The 21,556-nt window shown below is 36.1% G+C and overlaps 1 protein-coding gene across 17 annotated transcripts in view; it reads right to left on the reverse strand.

Moving 5' to 3' along the window:
- The window catches only part of WDR17 (WD repeat domain 17), a 78,882-nt gene that overhangs the window by 56,954 nt on the left and 372 nt on the right, over window positions 1–21,556 (reverse strand). For 9 of the 17 annotated variants that reach the window (XR_010838481.1, XM_067022560.1, XM_067022559.1 and 6 more), the window contains exons 2-3: window positions 15,490–15,611; window positions 4,483–4,611 (exon numbers count right to left, since the gene is read on the reverse strand). Coding sequence is in view for 16 of the 17 variants with exons in the window: in XM_067022559.1 (XP_066878660.1) it covers window positions 4,483–4,611; window positions 15,490–15,555 (195 nt within the window). In the remaining variant the exon portion in view is untranslated. Of the gene's footprint in view, window positions 1–4,482; window positions 4,612–14,008; window positions 14,100–15,331; window positions 15,380–15,489; window positions 15,612–21,556 lie in introns of those variants that run through there. The other 8 variants (XM_059049544.2, XM_067022562.1, XM_067022558.1 and 5 more) reach the window with 4 other exon arrangements.

Consider the following 21,556-nt stretch of genomic DNA (forward strand, 5'->3'; position numbering starts at 1 on the left):
ATTTTTTGTGATACTTTTAAAATCAACTTTCTTAGCAACTTTAAAATATACAATACAGTGTTGTTAATTATACTCACCATTCTGTACCTTACATCCATCCCTATGATACATTTGTTTTATAGCTGGAATTTTGTACATTTTGACCACCTTCACCAAGTCTGCCCTCCCTCACTCCCCACCTCTGGCAGCCACCAATCTGTTCTCTGTATCTGTGAGCTTGGTGTTTTGTTTTGCGTTTCAGATTCCACGTAAGAGCGAGATCATTTGGTATTTGTTTTTCTCTATCTGACTTATTTCAGGTAGTATAATTCCCTCAAGGTCCCTCATGTTGTTGCAAATGGCAAAACTTCCTTCTTTCTTTATGGCTGAACAATATCCGTGTGTGTGTGTGTGTGTATACACACATACCACATCTTCTTTATCCATTCATCATTGATGAACATTTAGGTTGCTTCCATGTCTTGGCTATTGTAAATAATGCTGTCATGAACATGGAGGTGCATGTATCTTTTCAAGTTATTGTTTTGGTTTCCTTTGGATAAGTACCAGAAGTGGAACTGCTGCATCATATAGTGGTTCTATTTTTAATTTGGGGGAAAATTTTCCTACTGTTTTCCATAGTAGCTGCACCAATCTACATTCCCACCAACAGTGCACAAGGGTTCCTTTTTCTCCACATCCTCACCAACCCTTGTTATTGCTTGTCTTTTAAATAACAGCCATTCTAATAGGTGTGAGGTGATATCTCATTGTGGTTTTGATTTGCCTTCCCCTAATGATGAGTGAAGTTGACTACCTTTTCATGTACCCGTTGGCCTTCTGTATGCCTTCTTTGGAAAACTGTCTATTCGGGTCCTCTGAACATTTGTTTTTTTTTCTATTGAGTTGTATGAGTTCTTCATACATTTTGGATATTAATCCCTTATCTTATATATGATTTGCAAATATTTTCTCCCATTCAGTAGGATGCCTTCTCATTTTGTTGATGGTTTCCTTTGCTGTGCAGAAACTTTTTAGTCTGAGGTACTCCTTCTTGTTTATTTTTGCTTTTGGTGTCAATGACTATCTTATTATCTGGTTTACATCTTTATAGAACACATTTCTTCCTAAAACTTTTATTTATTCATTTGTTTACTCATTTATTTATTATCTCTCCCTGCCTCCGTCCTTCCTAAGAATATGAATTCCATGAGAAGAATTTGCCTGCTTTGTTCTAGTTGCATTCCTAGCGCCTAGTAATGTGTGGCCCATAGTAGAGATTCTGTTAATATTGTTGAAAGAATGAGCTGTTGTGCTATTGTTTAACATTTAAACAACTTTTAACTTTTGCTATCACAAATTATGCTGTAGCAAATATCTCATATATAAAAATTTGACTGATGATCTAATTATTTCCTAAGGTGTTACCTTATGTAACTCCTGTATTTTTTTTGCTACTTGAACTTCATCTATTCCTGAACAACTCTTGAAGGAAATACTATTAAAGATGACCCAGTAGCAATGGAGCTTTCATCTGATTAGTGTTACAACTATAGTGACTTTAAGTTGGGCTGTTTAAAGGTATAAATGCATTTTCTGTACATTTAGGGATGAATAGGTTTGTAAGTTTTCAAGTATTCAGGGATTTAGGTTACCTATGGTAGATACTGTGAATGTGTCTAATGAATCTACTAGAAGAAAACTGCTATATAAGTTAGACATTCAGTGAAAGAGTCTGTGACTACAAGGAATGTGTGAAGAAGCCACTTTGCACATCAGTGATCTTCTCTGACTTTACAAATTATCCATATAGGATCTTAAGCACAATATAGAATACTGAACTATTTGTAGGGATTAATTCAGTAATACATTCTTATTATATTTTCAATGCAGCATTATAAGACTGTACTGTTACAATGTTTTGGATCATAAATTACTCTACTTTTAGAATAGTTAATATATTAGTGCATTACAATTCAATGGTTAAAGAAAAATGCTAGTGGCACGTACACATATCATATAATAGATCAGAAAAATCTGAAATTACATCAGTGTCATCATACAGAGTGTGATGGACTCAGATTTTGTGCATTGACACTCGGTGTTATTTAATAAATATTCCCTCTAAAAAGAATCATAATATTTTATACAGCAAAATTTTCAAAGCATTTTCATTTAGATGTTCACATTTAAAATACTTATTAATATAAATTTAATTAGTGTCAATGTCACTATTTAATCATGTAATTTTCAATGCATATTTTGAAACAGCTTCTCAGCGAACTCTGTAATTAACTGTCACCTAAGTTTATTTGTATTAACTTCTAAATCAGGGTAATTTTTAGTTTGTTTTAGTCTTTAATGACACGCAAACTTTCTCCATAGGTTTTTTAGATTAATACTTTTAGCTTAATCTTCCTAAATATTCAAGTCATAAAATGTCAGCATTAAACAAGATATATGCAAACATTAAAAAAATTAAGTTTTGCCTTCATCCACTTTCTTACCTTCCTGACTCCTTAGAGCAATAGTTTTCCCTGCCTGATAAATTCTTCTTCGTTAGGAGGAAGTAAAAGACAAGACAATAGGGACCAAAGATTAAGGGAGAAATTTCTTACGGGGAAGCTTAGTAACACACATAGGGTGGTAAAGAGGTAGATGGCAAAACAAAAGGGGTAGTTAGCAGGCTTGCTCCTGCCTTGTGGGGAACGGGAAGTGAAAAAAAAAAGTGAGTTATATTGAAATTGCATTTTGATTGCTAGATATTTCCTCAATCTTGAGAAATGGACTACATAAAATCTTAGCATTGTGGAAACTTAATTGGTTTATAGTTTAATGCTATTATTTCTCAAATTTTGAATAAACTACAACACTATTAGCAATTTAAAGGAATTTTTACTCCAGAATAAAGCAATAATTTGTTTTCACTCTTAGCTGAAATAAATGAGTTGGTATTTCAAGATAAAAATTCAAGAAACATTTAATAAGTGGTTACTAAGTGCCAGAGAGTGTGCAGTAACTTGAGAATTCAAAGATGAGAAAGACACATTCCGGTCAATGGAAGCACGTAGAGATGCAATCCATTCCACAAGGTCCTTCACTAAGAAAGAGGAAAAAGCTGAATGTAGAAAAGAGCTTATACATTTGAGCTGACATTTGAAAGATGAGAAAACGTCTCTGGACAGGCAATGGGGGTAAACTGAAAAATCAGTGCAAGCACAGGCAAGATACAAAAGAGTCTGAGTCGTTTTGGAAAAGGCAGTGATCTCCGTGTCTGGAGCGCAAGGTGACAGGGAGACGGAGACAGGAAGATCATGAAAGGAGGTCATACGATGAGGTTGGATGTTAATATGAAGGAATGAGGAGTAACTGAAGATTGAAAATTTTAGGTTTGCATTATAGATGATTGATTACACTGAAGGGTAAATTAGAGGGAGTCAAGAGAGAGGCAAAGAGAGTATTAAGAAACTATTATAGGGCGTCCCTGGTGACGCAGTGGTTGCGAGTCCGCCTGCCGATGCAGGGGACGCGGGTTCGTGCCCCGGTCCGGGAGGATCCCACGTGCCGCGGAGCGGCTGGGCCCGTGAGCCGTGGCCGCTGCGCCTGCGCGTCCGGAGCCTGTGCTCCGCAACGGGAGAGGCCACAGCAACAGTGAGAGGCCCGCATACCGCAAAAAAAAAAAAAAAAAAGAAACTATTATAGTAGCTTAGGTGAGAAGGATATGAAGAAGGGAGTAAAAGGTAGAAAATACCAGAACCAGTCCTGGTTACCTAGCGTGTAGGACGTGAGTAGAAGAGGGGAGTCAGCGCTAACCTCACATCTGTGGTTTAGACTAATGGTCAGTGGGCAACACTGAAATGCTGGGTCCAGGTTTAAGAAGAAAAACTGGACTTGCATTTGTGATGCTTATGGCACCTCCATATGAAATAATTCAGAAGGCCGTTGGCTGTGTAGACTGGGAACTGATAAGAGAGGTCTGGATGGAGCCAGCACATGAAAAAAGGTAGTGATAAAGGTGTTTATCCCAAGACTATCTCAAAATATGTTACAACTGCACTTTTTTTAATAGAATGCTCTCTAAAGGACTACTCACTTCTTCAACTGATAAGGCAATGTTCTCGTATCACGTGTTACTGCACAAGGTTTGAAATAAATGGACAAATGAATTCCATTCATTTATATGGGAATGTAGTTTAAAAGAATTAAGAACTACTTGTTCACCGTTCATAAAACAGGACCTTTAATGCTTGAAGAAATTCTTTTTGATGAAGAGCATCAAAATAGGATTACTAAATCAATTAAGAATTTGCTAATAACTTAATATTATGATACGAGCACTTTCTAAAAGCTTGACTTGTAAAACTAACGTGGTAAAAAATAGTAACAACATATACAATAAAATACCAATATCAATAAAGTTACAGCATTAAGCTTTTCAAGTATTAATTAAATAGTAATTTTACCTGATAAAAGGAAAACTTGGAAAGAATCGGCACTCTTTACCTGGTAAATATAGATGGCCAGGGTAGCACAGTACGCGAACCTGTCTCCATTGGCAACGCACACATCTTTGTTCCATGGCTGACATCCAGCAGCCAGCAGCCCCACTTGCCTTACCTGGGACATGTTTGCCTTGAAAAACAAATTCAGAGGCATATCAGTCAATTCCATTATTCAAGAAACTTCCTCTTCTTTGTTTTACATCTGTTTTCTTCAATCCTTATCTTTACGCCCTGAAAAAATTTCCTACTAGCATCAATCTCAGTGTATACTTTCAAAGAACAGGCGTTGAAATCTCCAAATGTCAACAAACATCAAGGCAGGTCATTTCAATTAAGGACGCAAGAGATTATAAAATAAATGACAACTGACATTTGACCAAGGGTTGGTAATCCTACCAGGAGTGACAGGGACCAGAGTGAAATAGAAAGTGCACATCCTATCTAAAGGGTCTAGTACCACTGGAGAAGGTTACTCCATGTTGCCAGATTTCTGGAACTTCCCAAAGAAATGGAAATATCCAGATTTTTATGTAAACATACCAATTTTTATACACTGGCAATTCCTTCAAGGCAGCAAATTCAAGGGTAAGACACTGTGAGCCAATACAAAATTGAAAGGATTGTAACCTCTGCCTCAGAACTTCACCGTCTTCACATTGACTCTACATCCTCACAAAAACTATTTGAGGTGCACAAGGCAGGAATACAAGCTGGGTTAACAGTAGTGTTCATTGTGAAGAGAGGACGGAAGGAAGCTGGAAATTACAGAATATAAATCGTTTATGTGGCAGGGCAGGGGATTTTAGAGTAAATGAGTCCAGAGTCAGTTACGTTATATCTCATTTATTTACAAAGCTACTTTTTTCTTCATATCTTTTCTAGTTCATATTTCCACTCCCTGAAAAGATCTCTTCTTTTTTCCTCCTCTCTTTCTTCTCCAATTTCTATCTTCATCCCATTAAATTCCTTTATCTGGGTGGAACTAGTGATATATTTCCCAAAAAGAGAAAATAATTTGCAGTAAAAACTGGCATGATAAAGAAGCGGTGCTACCGACCTTTCGGTGCTTACAAGTATATGAAACTGCTACAAATACTTGCTTTCGTCCTCCTCTAATGACACCTAGCATTCTGGATAAATTTTAAAAATACACTTTTTTTCAATTAGTAATGTTATGACAGTATTACATTTCATTGAAAATGTAGATTTTCAACCACATGTGAATTAAGTAGGCTGTTATAGTTTATCCTTGGTATGTACGATTACTTTTAATGTTTGTGTGTAAACAAATTTTGAGTTTATATTTGGAAAAGAAACATAAGGGAAAGATATTTAATATACAGGCAAAGTGGAGTCATTTAATTTTCACTTTCTTCTAACTCTTTTTTTACTTTTTAAGAAATTAATAAACTTTATTATTAGAGCAGTTTTTCATTTACAGCAAAACTGAGTAGAAATTACAGAGATTTTCATTCGCCTCCCCCAGGTCCCCAACACGCACAAGCTCTGCCACTATCAACATCCCTACCAGATGGTAGATTTATTATAATGATGAACCTACCCTGACACATCACTACCATCCAAAGTCCATAGTTCACATTAGGGTCCCCTCTTGGTGTTGTACATTCTATGGGTTTTGACAAGTGCGTAACGACATGCATCACCACTGCAGAATCATACAAAGCAGTTTCTCTGCCCTGAAAATCCTCTCTGCTCCACCTGGTCACCCCTCTACCCCTCCTACTGCAGGTATAACCACTGTTCTTTTTACCGTCTCCATAGTTGTGCCTTTTCCAGAATATAGCTGGAAATCATACAGTATGGTTGTTTTCTCCAGATCAGTTTCTTACATTTAGTAGTATGTATTCAGTGTCTTTTCACGGCTTGATAGCTCATTTCTTCTTAGCACCGAGTAACAGTCCATTGTTTTGATGTACCGTAGTTTACCGACCCATTCACCTATTGAAGGACATGTGGTTGTTTGCAAGTTTGGGCCATTAGGGATAAAGCCACTACAAACATCTGTACGCAGGTTTCTGTCTGGACATAACTTTTCAATTCATTTAGGTAAATAAGAAGGAGAGGAAAAGGAAGAGAGTGCTGGATCCTGGTAAGGGTATGTTTATTTTGTAACAAACTATCAAACTGTCTTCCAAAGTGCCTGCCCTATTTTCCATTCCCACCAGCAATGAATGAGAGTCCCTGCTCTTGTACGTCCTCACGACCCTTTGCTGTTGTCAGTGTTGTAGATGGGCCATTCTAATAGGCACGTAGTAGTATCTCACTGTCGTTTTAATTTGCAATTCCCTAATAACTTATGACGTTGGCCATCTTTCCATAGCTTACATGTCATCTTCTTTAGTGAGGTGTCTTTTCAAGTCTTTTTCCCCTTTTATTTTTATTGAAGTATAGTTGATTTACAATGTTGTGTTAGTTTCAGATGGACAGAAAAGTGATATATATACATATATTCTTTTTCAGATTCTTTTCCATTTTAGGCTATTACAGGAAATTGACTATAGTTCCCTGTACTATACAGTAGGTCCTTGGTTTTTTTTTTAATTGGGGTGTTTGTCTTTTCTTGTTGAATTTTAAGAGTTCTCCACATATTCTGGGTAACAGTTATTAGATGGTCTTTGGCAAATATTTTCTCCGAGTCTGTGGCTTGTCTTCTTTTTCTCTTGACACTGTCTTTCACAGAGGAGAATTTTTTAATTTAATAAAGTTTAGCATTCAATTATTTATTTCATGGATCATGTCTCTGGTGTTGAATCTAAAAATTCATGGCCGTACCCAAGGCCATCTAGGTTTCTCTTATGTTAACTTCTAGGATTTTAATAGTTCTGTTTTACCTTTAGGGTCTAAAATCCATTTATGAAAGATGTAAGGTGTAGTCTAGATTAATTTTTTGCATGTGGATGTCCAGTTGTTGTAGCACCATTTGTTGAAGAGACTATCTTTTCTCCATTGTATTGCCTTTGATCCTTTGTTGAAGATCAGTTGATTATATTTATGTCGGTGTATTTATGGGCTCTCTATTCTGTTACACTGATCTATTTGTCAATTCTTTTATCCATACTACACTGTCTTATTACTGTAGCTTTATAGTAAGCCTTGAAGTTGGGTAGTGTCAGTCCACTGACTTTGTTGCTCTCGTTCAACACTGTGCTAGCTCTTTTGGGTCTTTTGCCTTTCCATATAAACTTTAGAATCCACTTGTCAAAATCCAAAAAATAACTTCCTGAGATTCTGGTTGGGATTTTATCACATCTATAGATCAAGTTAGCAATAACTGACGTCTTGACACTGTTGATTCTTTCTATCCCTGAACATGGAATATCTCTCCATGTATTTAGTTCTTCGATATCTGTCGTCTGAGCTTCATTGTTTTTCTCATATTGATCTTGTACATATTTTGTTAGATTTAAACCTCAGTATTTCATTTTGGGGGTGCTATTGTAAATGGTAATGTGTTTTAAATTTCAAATTCCACTCGTTCATTGCTGGTACACAGGAAAGTGATTGACTTTTGTATATTAATCTTGTATTCTAAAATCTTGCTAAAATCACTATATTGGTACCAGGAGGTTTTTTTTCTACACAGACACTAAAGTCTTCTGTGAACAAAAACAGTTTGATTTCTTCCATGCCAATCTGTATACCTTTTCTTTCCTTTTCTTGTCTAGTTACACTACTTAGGACTTCAGTACAGTGTTGAAAAGCAGTGGTGAGAGCAGACATCCCTGCCTTGTTCCTCATCTTAGCAGGAGAACTTCAAGTTTCTCACCATTAAGTATGATGTTAGTTACAGGGTTTTTGTTCTTTATCAAGATGAGGAAAAAAAATGTTCTTCATCAAGTTGAGGAAGTTACCCTCTATTCCTAGGTTGCTGAGAGTTTTCATCATGAAGGAGTATTGGATTTTGTCAAATGATTTTCAGCATCTGTTGATACATAGGTCTGTTCAGGTCTAGATACAGGTCTACACATTGTCTATTTATTCTTGTGTGAGTTTCGTTAAACTGTGTCTTCAAAAAAATGGTCCATTTCATCTAGGTTATCAAATTTGTGGGCCTAGAATTATTGATAGTATTCCTTTATTATCCTTTTAATGTCCATAGGATCTGTAGTGATACCTCTTCTTTCACTACTAATATCAGTAATATATTTCTTCTCTCTTTTCTTCTTAAGTAGCCTGGCTAAAGGCTTATAAACTTTATTGATCTTTTCAAAGAAGCAGCTTTTAGTTTTGTTTTCTTTATTGATTTTCTATTTGCAATTTCATTAATTTCTGATCTAATTTTTATTATCTTTTATTCTGCTTACTTTGAATTCAATTTGCTCTTCTTTTTCTAGTGTCCTAAGGCAGAAGCTTAGATGACTGATTTTAGATCTTCCTTTTTTCTAAGAAATGCACTAAATGCTATAAATTTCCCTCCAAGCTCTGCTTTTGTGGGCTTTTACTTCATTAAGTTGTATTTTCAATTTCATTTAGTTCAAAATAATTTTTAATTTCTCTTGAGAGTTCTTCTTTGATCCATGTGTTGTTTAGAAAAGTGTTGTTTAATCTCTAAGTATTTGGGGGTTTTCCAGCTATGTTTCTGCTACTGATATCTAGTTTAGTTCCATTGTCTCAGAGCAGACCTGTATTATTTCTATACTTTTAAATTTGTTAAGGTGTGTTTTTTGGTCCACAATATGGTCTAGTCTGTGAATGTTCCTTGTGAGCTTGAGAAGAATGTGTGATCTGCTGTTGTTGGATGAAGTAGCCTATAGATGTCAATTATATCCGGTTGATTGAAGATGCTCTTGCGTTCAGCTACGTCCCTACTAACTTTCTGTCTGCTAGATCTGTTAAATTCTTATAAAGGGATATTAAAGTCTCCGACTATAATAGTGGGTTCATCTATTTCTCCTTGCACTTCTATCAGCTTTGCCTCATGTATTATGATACTCTGTTATTAGGCGAATACACATTAAGGATTGTTACATTTTCTTGGAATACTGACCCCTTTATTATTATGTAATGTCCCTCTTTATCCCTGATAACTTTCCTTGCTCTGAAGTCTCACCATCTGAAATTAAGACAGAAATGCCTACTTCTTCTGATTAGTGTTAGCATGGTATATTTTCTCCATCCCTTTACTTTTTTTTTTTTTTTTTTTCATCCCTTTACTTTTAATCTATATGTGCCTTTTGTTTAAGGTGAATTTCTTGCAGAAAACATATAGTTGGGCCTTGTTTTTCAAACCACTTTGACAAACTCTGTCTTTTAATTGGTGCATGTAGATCAGCAACATTCAAGGTGATTATTGATACAGTTGGATTAATATCTACTATAGGGCTTCCCTGGTGGCGCAGTGGTTGAGAGTCCGCCTGCCGATGCAGGGGACACGGGTTCGTGCCCCAGACCAGGAAGATCCCACATGGGAGTGGCTAGGCCTGTGAGCCATGGCCGCTGAGCCTGCGTGTCTGGAGCCTATGCTCCGCAACGGGAGAGGCCACAACAGTGAGAGGGAGGCCCGCACACCGCAAAAAAAAAAAAAAAAAAAAAAAAAAAAAAAAAAAAAAAATCTACTATATATTTACTGTTTCATTTTATTGCCCTTGATCTTTGGTCCTGTTTTTGTCTCCCACACTTTCTCTTTCTTTTGTGGTTTCAACTGAATACTTTGTATGACTCAATTTTTTCTCCTTTCTTAGCATATCAATTATACTTCATTTAAAAACATTTTAAATTCTTGACCTAGGCTTTGCAATATACATTGACAACTAATCCAAGTCTGCTTTCAAATAATACTATTCCACTTCTCAGTACCTTATAAAAACAAAGTAATCCTAATTCCTCTTTCTCATTTCTTGTATCATTGATGTCATTCATTTCACTCACACATAAGCATACCTGACACATATATATGTATGTATGTGTGTGTGTGTACACACATAAGCTTACATAATCAAAGACATTGTCGCTGTTTTCATTTTGAACAAACTGTTATTTGTTAGGTCAATTAAGAATAAGAAAATGAAAGTTTTTATTTTACCATCACTTAGTCATTCTCCACTGTTCTTCCTTTTTGTATATAGATCTGAATTTCTACCTATACAATTTTCCTTCTCTCTGAAGAACTTTTTTTTAAACATTTCTTGCAAGGCAGGTCAACTGGCAACAAATGCCCCAATTTTTGTTTGTCTGAGAAAGTCTATTTCTCTTCCACTTTTGAAGGATAGTTTCACAAGGTACAGAATTCTAGGTTGGTGTTTTAGTTCTCTCAACACTTTAAACGTTTCATTACACTCTCTTTTTGATTGCATGGTTTCTGAGAAGTGGATATAATTCTGACCCTTACTCTGGCTTCTTTTAAGATTTCTCTTTGTCTGATTTTCTGAAGTTTGGATATGATTTCCTAGGCGTATTTTTTTTGGCATTTATCCCGCTTAGTGTTCTCCAAACTTGGTGGATCTGTGGTTTGGTGTCTGTTGTTAATTTTAGGAAATTCTAAGTCATTATCATTTCAATTATTGCTTCTGTCCCTGTCTTTCTTCTTCTGGTATTTCCATTATGTGTATGGAAACGTAGTTGTACATTTGTAGTTGTCCCACAGTTCTTGGACATTCTGTTCTGTTATTTTTTCATATTTTTTCTCTTTTCTTTTTAGTTTTGGAAGTTTCTATTGTCATATTCTCAAGCTCAGAGATTCTTTTCTCAGTTATGTCCAGTCTACTAATGAATCTATTAAAGGCATTCTTCATTTCTGTTACAGTATTTCTGATCTCTTGTATTTCTTGTTGATTCTTTCTTAGAATTTCCATCTCTGTTTAAATTATCCATCTGTTTTTCCATGTTGTCTACTTTTTTCATTAAAGCCCTTACCATACTAATCATACTTTAAAAAAAAATTATTGGTCGGATAAATTCCAACATCCCTGCCATATCTGACTTTGGAGCTGATGCTTGTTTAATCTCTTTAAACTGTGTTTTTTGCTTTTTAGTGTGCCTTGTGATTTTTTGTTGATAGGAGAACATGATGTTACTGGCTAAAAGGAACTGGTAAGCAGACCTTTAGTAATGTAATGTTAAGTTGTGGTAGAAGAGAAAGCATTCTGCAGTCCTATGATTAAGTCTCTGTCTTCTGATGAGCCTGTGGCTGTGGATTGGGAATTTCACCAGTTTTCTCAGGGATCTTTCTCCCCTAGGTGGGACAGGATAGCTAGTTAGCGGGGACTGGGTATTTCCCTTCCCCCAGATAGGTTAGGTGCTGATATAATCTCTGCAGATCAGGCTCTGGTAAAATAGTTTCTCCTCACAGGCAGCCTTGTTAAGAAGAAGAGTGCTCTGACATATTTCAAAACAATTCCTTTTCCTCTCCCTTTGCCAGAAGCATGAAGGGATCTTTCTCTGATATTTACTGTGAAAACTTGGTAAAGGTCCTGGAGGTAAAGCTCAGAAAAGCCTGGAGGCCTCCTTATTACTCCCCCTGCTGTCCCGAGTTTTTAGCTCTAGGACTTGATATGAGCCTCCAGCAATTCATCAATTACAGTTCAGGTTTTCCACTCTGGCTCTGGTTCCCACAGAGGTGTCTGCTGGTGGGTTTCCGCTCTGGTGCATTGTGATTCTGTGTATCTGCCTGTCTGTCTCTCAAGCTGGGGCAGCGGTTTGCCTTGTGACCTCACTTCTCTTATGAATATAAGAAAAGTTGTTGATTTTTCAGTTTTCATTGTTTTGTTTTGTTTTAGGCCAGAGTGAAGACTTCTGAGCTCCTACATGACAAACTGGAAACTAAAAGTTCCTCTGCTAACTCTTTATTTACTGAAAACAAATAAATTACTTCTAAATCCATGCCAATACTTCTTATTTTATCAGTCTATCCTGATTTACTTCTTTTTAGTTTCTAACTTCAGATAATATAAACATTTCAATATTGTCATACAATTTGGTATGCCTTTGTACGTTCCTAAGCAGCTTTTATAAGTCTTATAGTCCAACAACTTAAATCCTTCACAATTCAGAGTTGAATAACTTGTCTAAACAGCCATTAAAATAATAAACAGGAAAAAACAAAATGGCAGCTTCTTAAAAAAATTAGGATTTTGAATGAGGTATTAAAAAATCATGCATCATTAAACATATGAATACTATTGCATCTATAATTCTGAATTATGTATTTAAACTGCAAGTATTTGAAACTTCTATATTATTTTTCTCAAAAGTATCATAAAATATATATATATATAATATTATGTAGCCTTTATTAAGCGATATCTACAGTTACCGAGGAGATAAAAAGAAATGTCCAGAAGCTTTTGATATCATTGTGGTCAGCATGAATGGTTACACAATTAGTGATTCTGCATTACTAAAAATAGAAAACGTTCAACCGAAGGTCCATTTCAAAATACATGTTTATATTTTAAATATAAATCCTACAAATATGTCACATATATAGGAAATCAAATATATTTTAACTGTATGCAACAGGTAGTTTTATATTTCAGGTAAATATTATGTACCCTTTTATCTTTAGTTAAGAATATGTTTCATTCTTATGTGAACCACCTAAGAATTTCCATGTCCATTCTAAAGATTTGCTATTTCAGAAAACATCTTTTGGGCCCAGAAACAATATACACACTTCAAAGATAAAGTACTAAACCTTGCAGTTCACTGAATAATGCAGATTTACAAAGGATTCAGGAAGAAAGTCTGAGAATTGTGTCACCTCACATGCAAATGACAGTGTCAGTAGCCTGGCAACTACAGCCCTACAGAGATTTTTTTTTTTTAACCTAAATTCTATTCTTGGTTTCAATCTTATATTATATGAAATACACAATACGTACATTATAATTACAATGAAGTGTAAGTGTATGAAATGTAAAAAAGCAAGTTATAAGAATATATTTGCATTCGATTTGTATAACAATAAAGCTCACCTCTGAATATGCAAGATTATATGACATAAGCATGAAATTTAAATATAGCTAGAGTTACAATACTGCCAAAAATAAAATTATAAAACTAAGTTAAAATCAAGTTCATATACATGTGCTGTGTGTGTAGACATATATACATATGCCATAAATATTAATTATATCAAAGTATAAAGGCCACTTCAGTGACCTAAAGATAAAACTCATACTTGTATGTGATTTTTTTCAAACACTACATTTCTAAATTATAATTTTTAGCTCAAAACCCAACTTATCTTTTCCAGTAAGCATTAAAAACATAAGTATGGAAAAATCTGGTATTCTGAATGCTGATTATATAGGACATATGTGCACATATATATCATCTGAAAAATTATAAGCTGGAATTTTAGAAGAAATTAAATAATCATGTTTCAATTTTCATTATTTAGAATAAGATGTTTCATTGTCATCTAAGTCTGTATAAGAACTGATCAAAACTTGAGCCAAGAAAAGCTTAAACTCATGAAGAGGATATGATAATTTTAGGGTTGGACTATATCTATATATGAGAATAGTTATTCTTTTAATATGTCTCAGAACAAGGAATTCACTTACAAAGGCCATAGCTTATTAAAGGGCAGATTGCTGTTATGGTGGAGGGAAGGATTTTGAATCCTCATAATCTCCATGAGCTGCCTCAAAATCACTAAAAAAAGACACACAATTTTAGCAAAATGCATTTTCTTAAAATCAGTCACCCCCTCCCTCCAAATTAGATTGTCATCCCTTTCCTTTCCCATAGAGGAATATATGCACTACACTTGAAAAAAAAAGCCTTCTGTTTGAATATCAGAAATGCACTGTTATTATATTTAAAATGCACACACACAATATAAAAAAGGACGCTGGCATTATAGTGCATGCATGCATGTCTGTGTGTGTGTGTGTGTGTCCAGCGCAACTTCAAACTCTGCTATTAAACTCATAAGCTGAAATATTTCTATCATTATGGTTAAGGCTGGAATTCAGGAGGGTGAGCTACACAGTAATTCTCAACCTCTCCTCTGAAGAATGCTTTAGGATCTATACCATGAGGGTTATTCTCCACGGTTAGATATTTACTGGCTCCAGAGATGTTTACCAACTTGTTTCACAGCTGAAAAAAAAAAAAAAAATCTGAAGAAAAAAACCCAAGAGGCTTAAACCGCTGAGGATTTACAACTAAAAAGATAATCTAAAAGAAGTAAAATGCTGAGAAAATATCTTTGATTGATGTGATTAGAATAGCACCCTGAAGAAGTAAGGAGGAAGAAAGAAAAATTCAGTGCTGCATGTCTTTAGTAGTATATGCCCTCAAACAACAACGGGGAAAAAGCTGGTAAAACTACATAAAGATATTCTGTCTCTTTTGTTCCACTCATTAATGAAAAGAAAAATCCACAAATCTCCTTCATTTAAATAATTAAGGAATCCTTCATTTAAAAGGTGAACATAATCAAAGAGAAATTTTATGTTATTCTAAACTAAATCCATTTTGATAAGGTGCATTTAAAAATGGCAGTTTTCTGCTATCGCAGTAGAAATAGATCAGAATAGCTACGCTAAGCAAAAGTTGCCATAGTAACAATGCAAATCCCTTTGAAACATAATTAATTGCCTAAAAATTTACCAAATGGAACATGGCACTCTTCTTCAGAACATTTTCTTTTACAATATTATTATAATACATGGTATTACCATACATATTTCTATCATAAAATTATGTAAAATTACTTTCTTTAAAGTATTGCTATTTTCATACACTAATCTCATTAGAAAGAATCCTATTTTATCTTTAAAGCCTAAAGACAATCTGAACACGTTAAGAATTCATCTGAAATCAGGATAGAAGAAAACATCTTTTCTTCAATAAATGACTATCCTCATATATTTTCTTACCTCTGCTTTTAAGTCTATCAGATAAGTATCCTATTTACCCTCAGAATCCTGCAATGCAAAAATGTCCACAATATAAATGACACAGAAATACAGCTGCATGAGAAATAAAGCAGAAAAAAATCACAGAAAATTATAATTACAATGTAAATATATCTTACTCTTTGTAGTCCTTCATACCAATCATCTTGCTCAAACCAATGTGAAATGTAAGTCATCCAAGCCATAGAATGTTTCTACTTTAATCAAGGCAATTGGAAACCGGCTTCAGAATAGTCAGCACCTAAAGTAATAACAATGTGTTTCAACCAAATGGGTTTACCAGACTCTGCCTTATGAAATGTTGTTCAGTACAAGAAACTAGAAGTACACACACATTTCAGCTGAAACAGTTTTAATAAGTTAGTATCTGTAAAAATAATGCTAAAGCAGAAAATGCAAGCCTATAGTCAAATAAGAAATAAATCCAATGATAATTATGTTGTTGTACTAGAGAATGCTATGTCAAATATTTCATTAGCCCTTCAGTTTTCATTCTAAAAACCATCTTGGATTTAACTTTTGTAAGAAATAGGCAAATTATTTCTAAAAGTTACCAAGTTAAAAACAAGGAATCCAGAAAAACCACAAAACAACAGGAAGCAGGAAATCAGTTCCATTTTCAATCTCAGGAGTTGGACATAAAACTAGAGTAAAGATTAAAAGGGGTACAAGGACAAGGCCAATCCTATATATACTTCGATTTGCTTCCAGCTCCACGGGTTGAGAGTTAAATCCTTTTACGGTTAGCTGATTGTCAATTACCTAAGTGCCCCAAAAAGTTTAGAGGCAGCACCTCACTTAATAGAGCGCTAACACGTCCAACAGAGAATCAAAATCACATGACTCGGACTTCATTTTAGTTTTACCCACTTCTGGAAGAAATTACTTACTAGCCATACTAAACAAGAGATTTCCTGGTGTCCTAGAGAATATTTGGACTTCAAAACATCCTCTATAAAATTTAGGTACTTCACCCAACATTTAATCGGTTCTGAGTGATCTTTTCCTGCCCCAAACTCATCAAATCCTTATAACTCAGTGGAGAAAAAAGGAAGGAAGGACGGAAGGAAGGAAGGGAAGAGAGGGGTGGAAATAAAAGGAAAAAAACGTGAGCGATTTGAGTGTTTCATTCTTCATATCCAAAAAGTAAGATAACTTTTGTTCTGGCATAGAAACACACGTATGACATAAATATCACTGCAGCTAGTTGAGAACATCTTTATCTCACTCTACAAATATAGCACACGGAGGGCTTCCCTGATGGCGCAGTGATTGAGAGCCCGCCTGCCGATGCGGGGCACGCGGGTTCGCGCCCCGATGCGGGAAGATCCCACATGCCGCGGAGCGGCTGGGCCCGTGAGCCATGGCCGCTGAGCCTGCGCGTCCGGAGCCTGTGCTCCGCAACGGGGGAGGCCAACAGCGGTGAAAAAAAAGCTTTTATTTTAAAGCAGCCACTACCCACTAACTTGAGATCTTCTTCCTCTGTCTACTATTCATAATTCTAAATGACCACTATTTTCACTGATATGTACATCCATAGATTATCAAGGATAAATATAATTTTAAAAATCTCTAAATCGGTGCATCTCAAAGTGTGGTTCTCAGGTCTCTTGCATCAGAACTAACTGAGAAACTTGCTAAAAATGAAGATTCCTGGATCACAATCTAGGGCCAGTGGACCTTGGGGTGCAGTCTGGAAACCTGCTTTTTAACATCATTTCCGGATGATTTATATAGCACAGTAAAGCTTAAGAACTACTTACTCAGGTCAACAACAGTAAAGATATTTATCAGATAAACTGCCTCCGGTATCTTCTACTGACCAATTAATCTCTTAAATTTCAATCATTCCTAAATTTACCTTTCATGTGCTTGGCAGGACATTATATCTAAGCATCCCCAACATATGTCAAATCCTGATGTTCTTAAAAGCTTAGATGATAAAATAGGTCACAAAGTACAGTGTTAACCTACGTTAAAATCCTGGATTAGCTAGCGAATAGAAAAGAATAAGGTCATTATGGTTGTTCTAGTTTGGACTCACAGAATGACCACTTATACCAGTATGAATTCCAATTTGATCAGCGAAACAAAGGATTGTAGGTAAGATGGAGAAGACCAAAACACTAATTCAAAGATGTGGCAAAGTGAATGCAGTTATTTCGTCATCCATCTATATACTTAATCTATCATTCATCTAGATATTTATTTTTATACTTCCTACATTTTAACCACCAAAGTGAAAATTATATGGATTTGAATTATGAAATGAGATTTTCAAGGCGCTTGAAGGATTACAGAATCTCTTGACCTGCAATGCGGAAAAGATTTTTAATTTGATCAAAGATGTAATACACTTTTCTTGAACAATAGGATCATTCATACACCCTCAATTAACCATTCTGAGAGACTCAGCCAAAGAGAAATAGAGGAGTGAAATCACGTATTTTTCACCCATAAACGAAGAAGAGGTAAATATTCCAATGAAAGAGACATTATGAAAGTAAACATGTAAACACTGTCATAAAAAAGATGTAGGATTATTTTTATAATAGGGTATGGCAAAAATAAGTAGCTTTATTTGTATAAATAGGATCATTCCGCGTGAAGGAGGACTTGAGAAGCTATGGCATGAATTGCTCTGTAAACCTGAGGGTGCCTGTCCCCCTTTAATTAATCTGCTCTGTAAGTTGGATTTTGTATATGAGTTTTTAAAGTAGGGCGGGTCTTCACGCTTATCTGTGTCTGAACATCAAGATTCTTATTTGGCAGAAACAGTCTAACTAGACTGGTATTTTCATGTTCTGCGCCAAGGGTGTTAAAAATTACTTTTGTCAAGTGCTGAGAAAAACCAACAAAGGAAATCAAATGGATTTAAAAGCTTGAAAGCTTTAAGAAATAACTCACACAAAGTCACAGCATCCAAAATTTCTTTTATATATGCATCCATACATTGATAGGAGGCTGGAAATAAATCCTAAAGTCTGATAAGTGAAGAGTTGTATCAGCTAAGGCAGGATGAGTGCATATGAGACAGGATACTAACCTAGTCAACGGACCCCCTGTCAAAAATTATCCCCTTAGCCAACATAAAATTCCCACAAAGAAGAACTAATGTAATTAATAATGCAAGTGAGATACTGTGCCCAAAAAGCTACTGTTGAAATGTAAATGTTTATGAAATGTATCCACAATTGTATTCAATATTTTCAGGAATGAGTTCATTTATTTAGTAGTTTGAGTAAAGTTGCAAAGCTGGAGTTGTATACGAACACTACCAGTTCAAGAGAAGACTAGGTCCAGTGGCACAATGTACCTTCTGTCCGTACTTCTCAAGCGTGACCTTGCGTTAGAATCGCTCGAGGCTCCTGAAAACACTGATTCCAGGTGCTCCCTCACATATTCTGATTTGGCAGGGCTGTGGCCTGGAAGTATGCACTTCTTTTTTTTTTTGCAGTACGCGGGCCTGTCACTGCTGTGGCCTCTCCCGATGCGGAGCACAGGCTCCGGACGCACAGGCTCAGCGGCCAAGGCTCACGGGCCCAGCTGCTCCGCGGCATGTGGGATCTTCCCGGACCGGGGCACGAACCCGTGTCCCCTGCATCGGCAGGGGGATTCTCAACCACTGCGCCACCAGGGAAGCCCTCTCTACCAATTTTTATAACCGAAGTTACAAGTCCTTCTTGAACAGTTAAGTAACCTCAAGCAAGAGAAAGCTTTTCCTTTAGGATCTGTTTCTCTACAGAGTAAATTCTTTGGGGAATTTCTAAGATTCTCTCCAGGTATCCATATCTAATTTCTTGCTCATAAATCTCCAAGGAATAGTCTCATCAACAGTGAGAGAATAATCTCCACGTGATTATCATAGAACACAGCATGGTCTTGGAGGTTGTAAAATGCCAGCCACTCCTGGTCTAATATATGTTTCTCACATGAAAGAAAAGGAGGTGTCAGTTAGTAAGAAATCCCTTCCAATCTCCTAATATGATGTCTATGGATTAAAATATTCTCAATAAGATCTCTGTTCCTGAAGACACACTGGAAGCTACATACATAATTTCACTTTAATATTTCAATCTGCTACATGGAATAGATACAAAATACAAGATGAGATAATTCAGCAATTGCAGAAAGTAGTAGTAATGTTTGTATACACATCATTACCATGAATGGCTGGGTAAACACATTATTCAGTAATCTGGTAAACCATTACCTTTCTTGCATATTAGATCTGACTTTGAATAAATTCTGGAATACAGGAAGGACAAGTGAATCCTTCCAAATTGTTTGAATTTCATTTTAGTCTTCATTACAGAGTTTAGGCAAGTAAAATTAGGTAGTATGGAGAATTTGCACATCTTTTATTGACAGGGACAGTCTAATCATTCATGTTGGACTTCCAGTATCTACTGGGGCAAAAGAAACAAACAAACAAACATAAAACTGTTCTTACTCTTCTCTGAGCAATATAAAAGCTGCTGCAGCTCACCCATGCTCAGGCTAAGGGCTGCAAGGCAGAGTCCACAGAACACAACAACAAACAACACTCTAGCCCTAGAAGTCCCTCTACTGGGAGCAGAGGAATTTAAAAACATTATTTCCTAAGCTAAATTGATTTGCAGCTTTCGAATATATAGGATTATTGTGTGAGTAGTAACAAAACTTTTTAGTACAGCAATATTTAATCATTAAAGATAAAAATAATGAAGAATTTCAAACTTTTAAGTAAATATATCTAATTTTTTTTTCAGAGATACCCACAGATAAGTATTCCTATTACTATAAACACCGGGAAAATCAGCTCAATATAAGTAGTAAAATTCAACTAGCCATTTTAATATAGAGTAAGTTGGTGGAGCTCACTTAAGAAGTATATGAGTTTTCTTTCCATGTGGGCCCTTTCAAACAAGCCGTTGGTTTATTCCAGTTGAGCAAACTTCCCAGGAACTCTCAATGCAATGACCTAAACCTAGCATTTGTAACATTAACCTCTAAACAGTCACCTAAAGCACTGTTCCCCAAACTCTGTTGAATTAACTGACAACTTTTCAAAGGCACTTAATTACTGTATTTAATTTTAGATCACAGAACAGGAAAGACTGTCAGACTGATTTCTCAGATCTCTGCCTTCACACAGGTAAGATGTGACCACGCTCACTTTTCTTGCACACTTAGGCCAGTGAGGCAGAATCTCAACAGGATGTAAGAGAGTGCTTTTCTACAGGGGCTGCCCACACCGCAAGCCCAGAATCAGCTCCACTAATGCCAATAAGAGGGAGATGACATAACACCCAAGACCATGCTGTGTTCTATGATAATCACACCAAGACTATCCTCTCACTGTTGATGAGCCTAGGAGATTTGGGAGCAAGAAATTAGATATGAAAACCTGGAGAGAATCTTTGAAATTCCCCAAAGAATTTACTGTTAGAGAAACAAACCCTAAAGGGAAAGCTTCTTCTCACTTGATGTGACTTAAAATGTTCAAGGAGGACTTGTAATTTCGGTTACAAAAATTGGTAGGGAAATGAGTTTCTCCGAAGGGTATCTATTTCTGAAATACACAGACAATGAAAGAAATGTAATCTCTCTCTTCAAACCATTGTTGGAGACTTTTAGATTTTAAAAAAAGTCAATAAATACATATACAAATGGACATGGAAGTTACAAAACAAGTGTGCTTTACTTTTGATACATGATCCAAGGCATCACTAAACTTCATTCAAATCAACTGCTTTTACTTAATATAGTAAAAAAAAAAAAAAAGTCAGCTCCAATGCTTGCTCCTTTTAATATCTGCATGCAAAAGAGTAAGTCTGGGTTTGTTAGCGTCTGAAAAATAGGAAAGATTATACTTTTAAGATTCGCTTAGCACACAGTGCGCCTCTGAGATTCAGTACTGTCTGTCTTTTTCCTGGGACGCGCTTCCCTTTGACCCCAGGGTTTCTTGCCGCAGCCTGAGTAGGAAGGCCACCTTCAAGGGGGCGGGGGTCCTTACAGAAGCGCCCGTGGGCACAGTAACGAGAGCGACAATCTAGACTCTAGACGCACAGAGGGTGAATAAGCTTAAAACATAAGGCAGTGTTTCCGGTCAGGGTCGCAGGTGACACTCCAGGGGCAGTTCAGACACGCAAAGGCTGCAGCTTCTGCTGCGTCCCGTCCTCGGCCGGTGAGCGGCGCGGGCGC

Source organism: Kogia breviceps, chromosome 20, assembly GCF_026419965.1.
Source record: "Kogia breviceps isolate mKogBre1 chromosome 20, mKogBre1 haplotype 1, whole genome shotgun sequence".
Classification (NCBI taxonomy): domain Eukaryota; kingdom Metazoa; phylum Chordata; class Mammalia; order Artiodactyla; family Physeteridae; genus Kogia; species Kogia breviceps.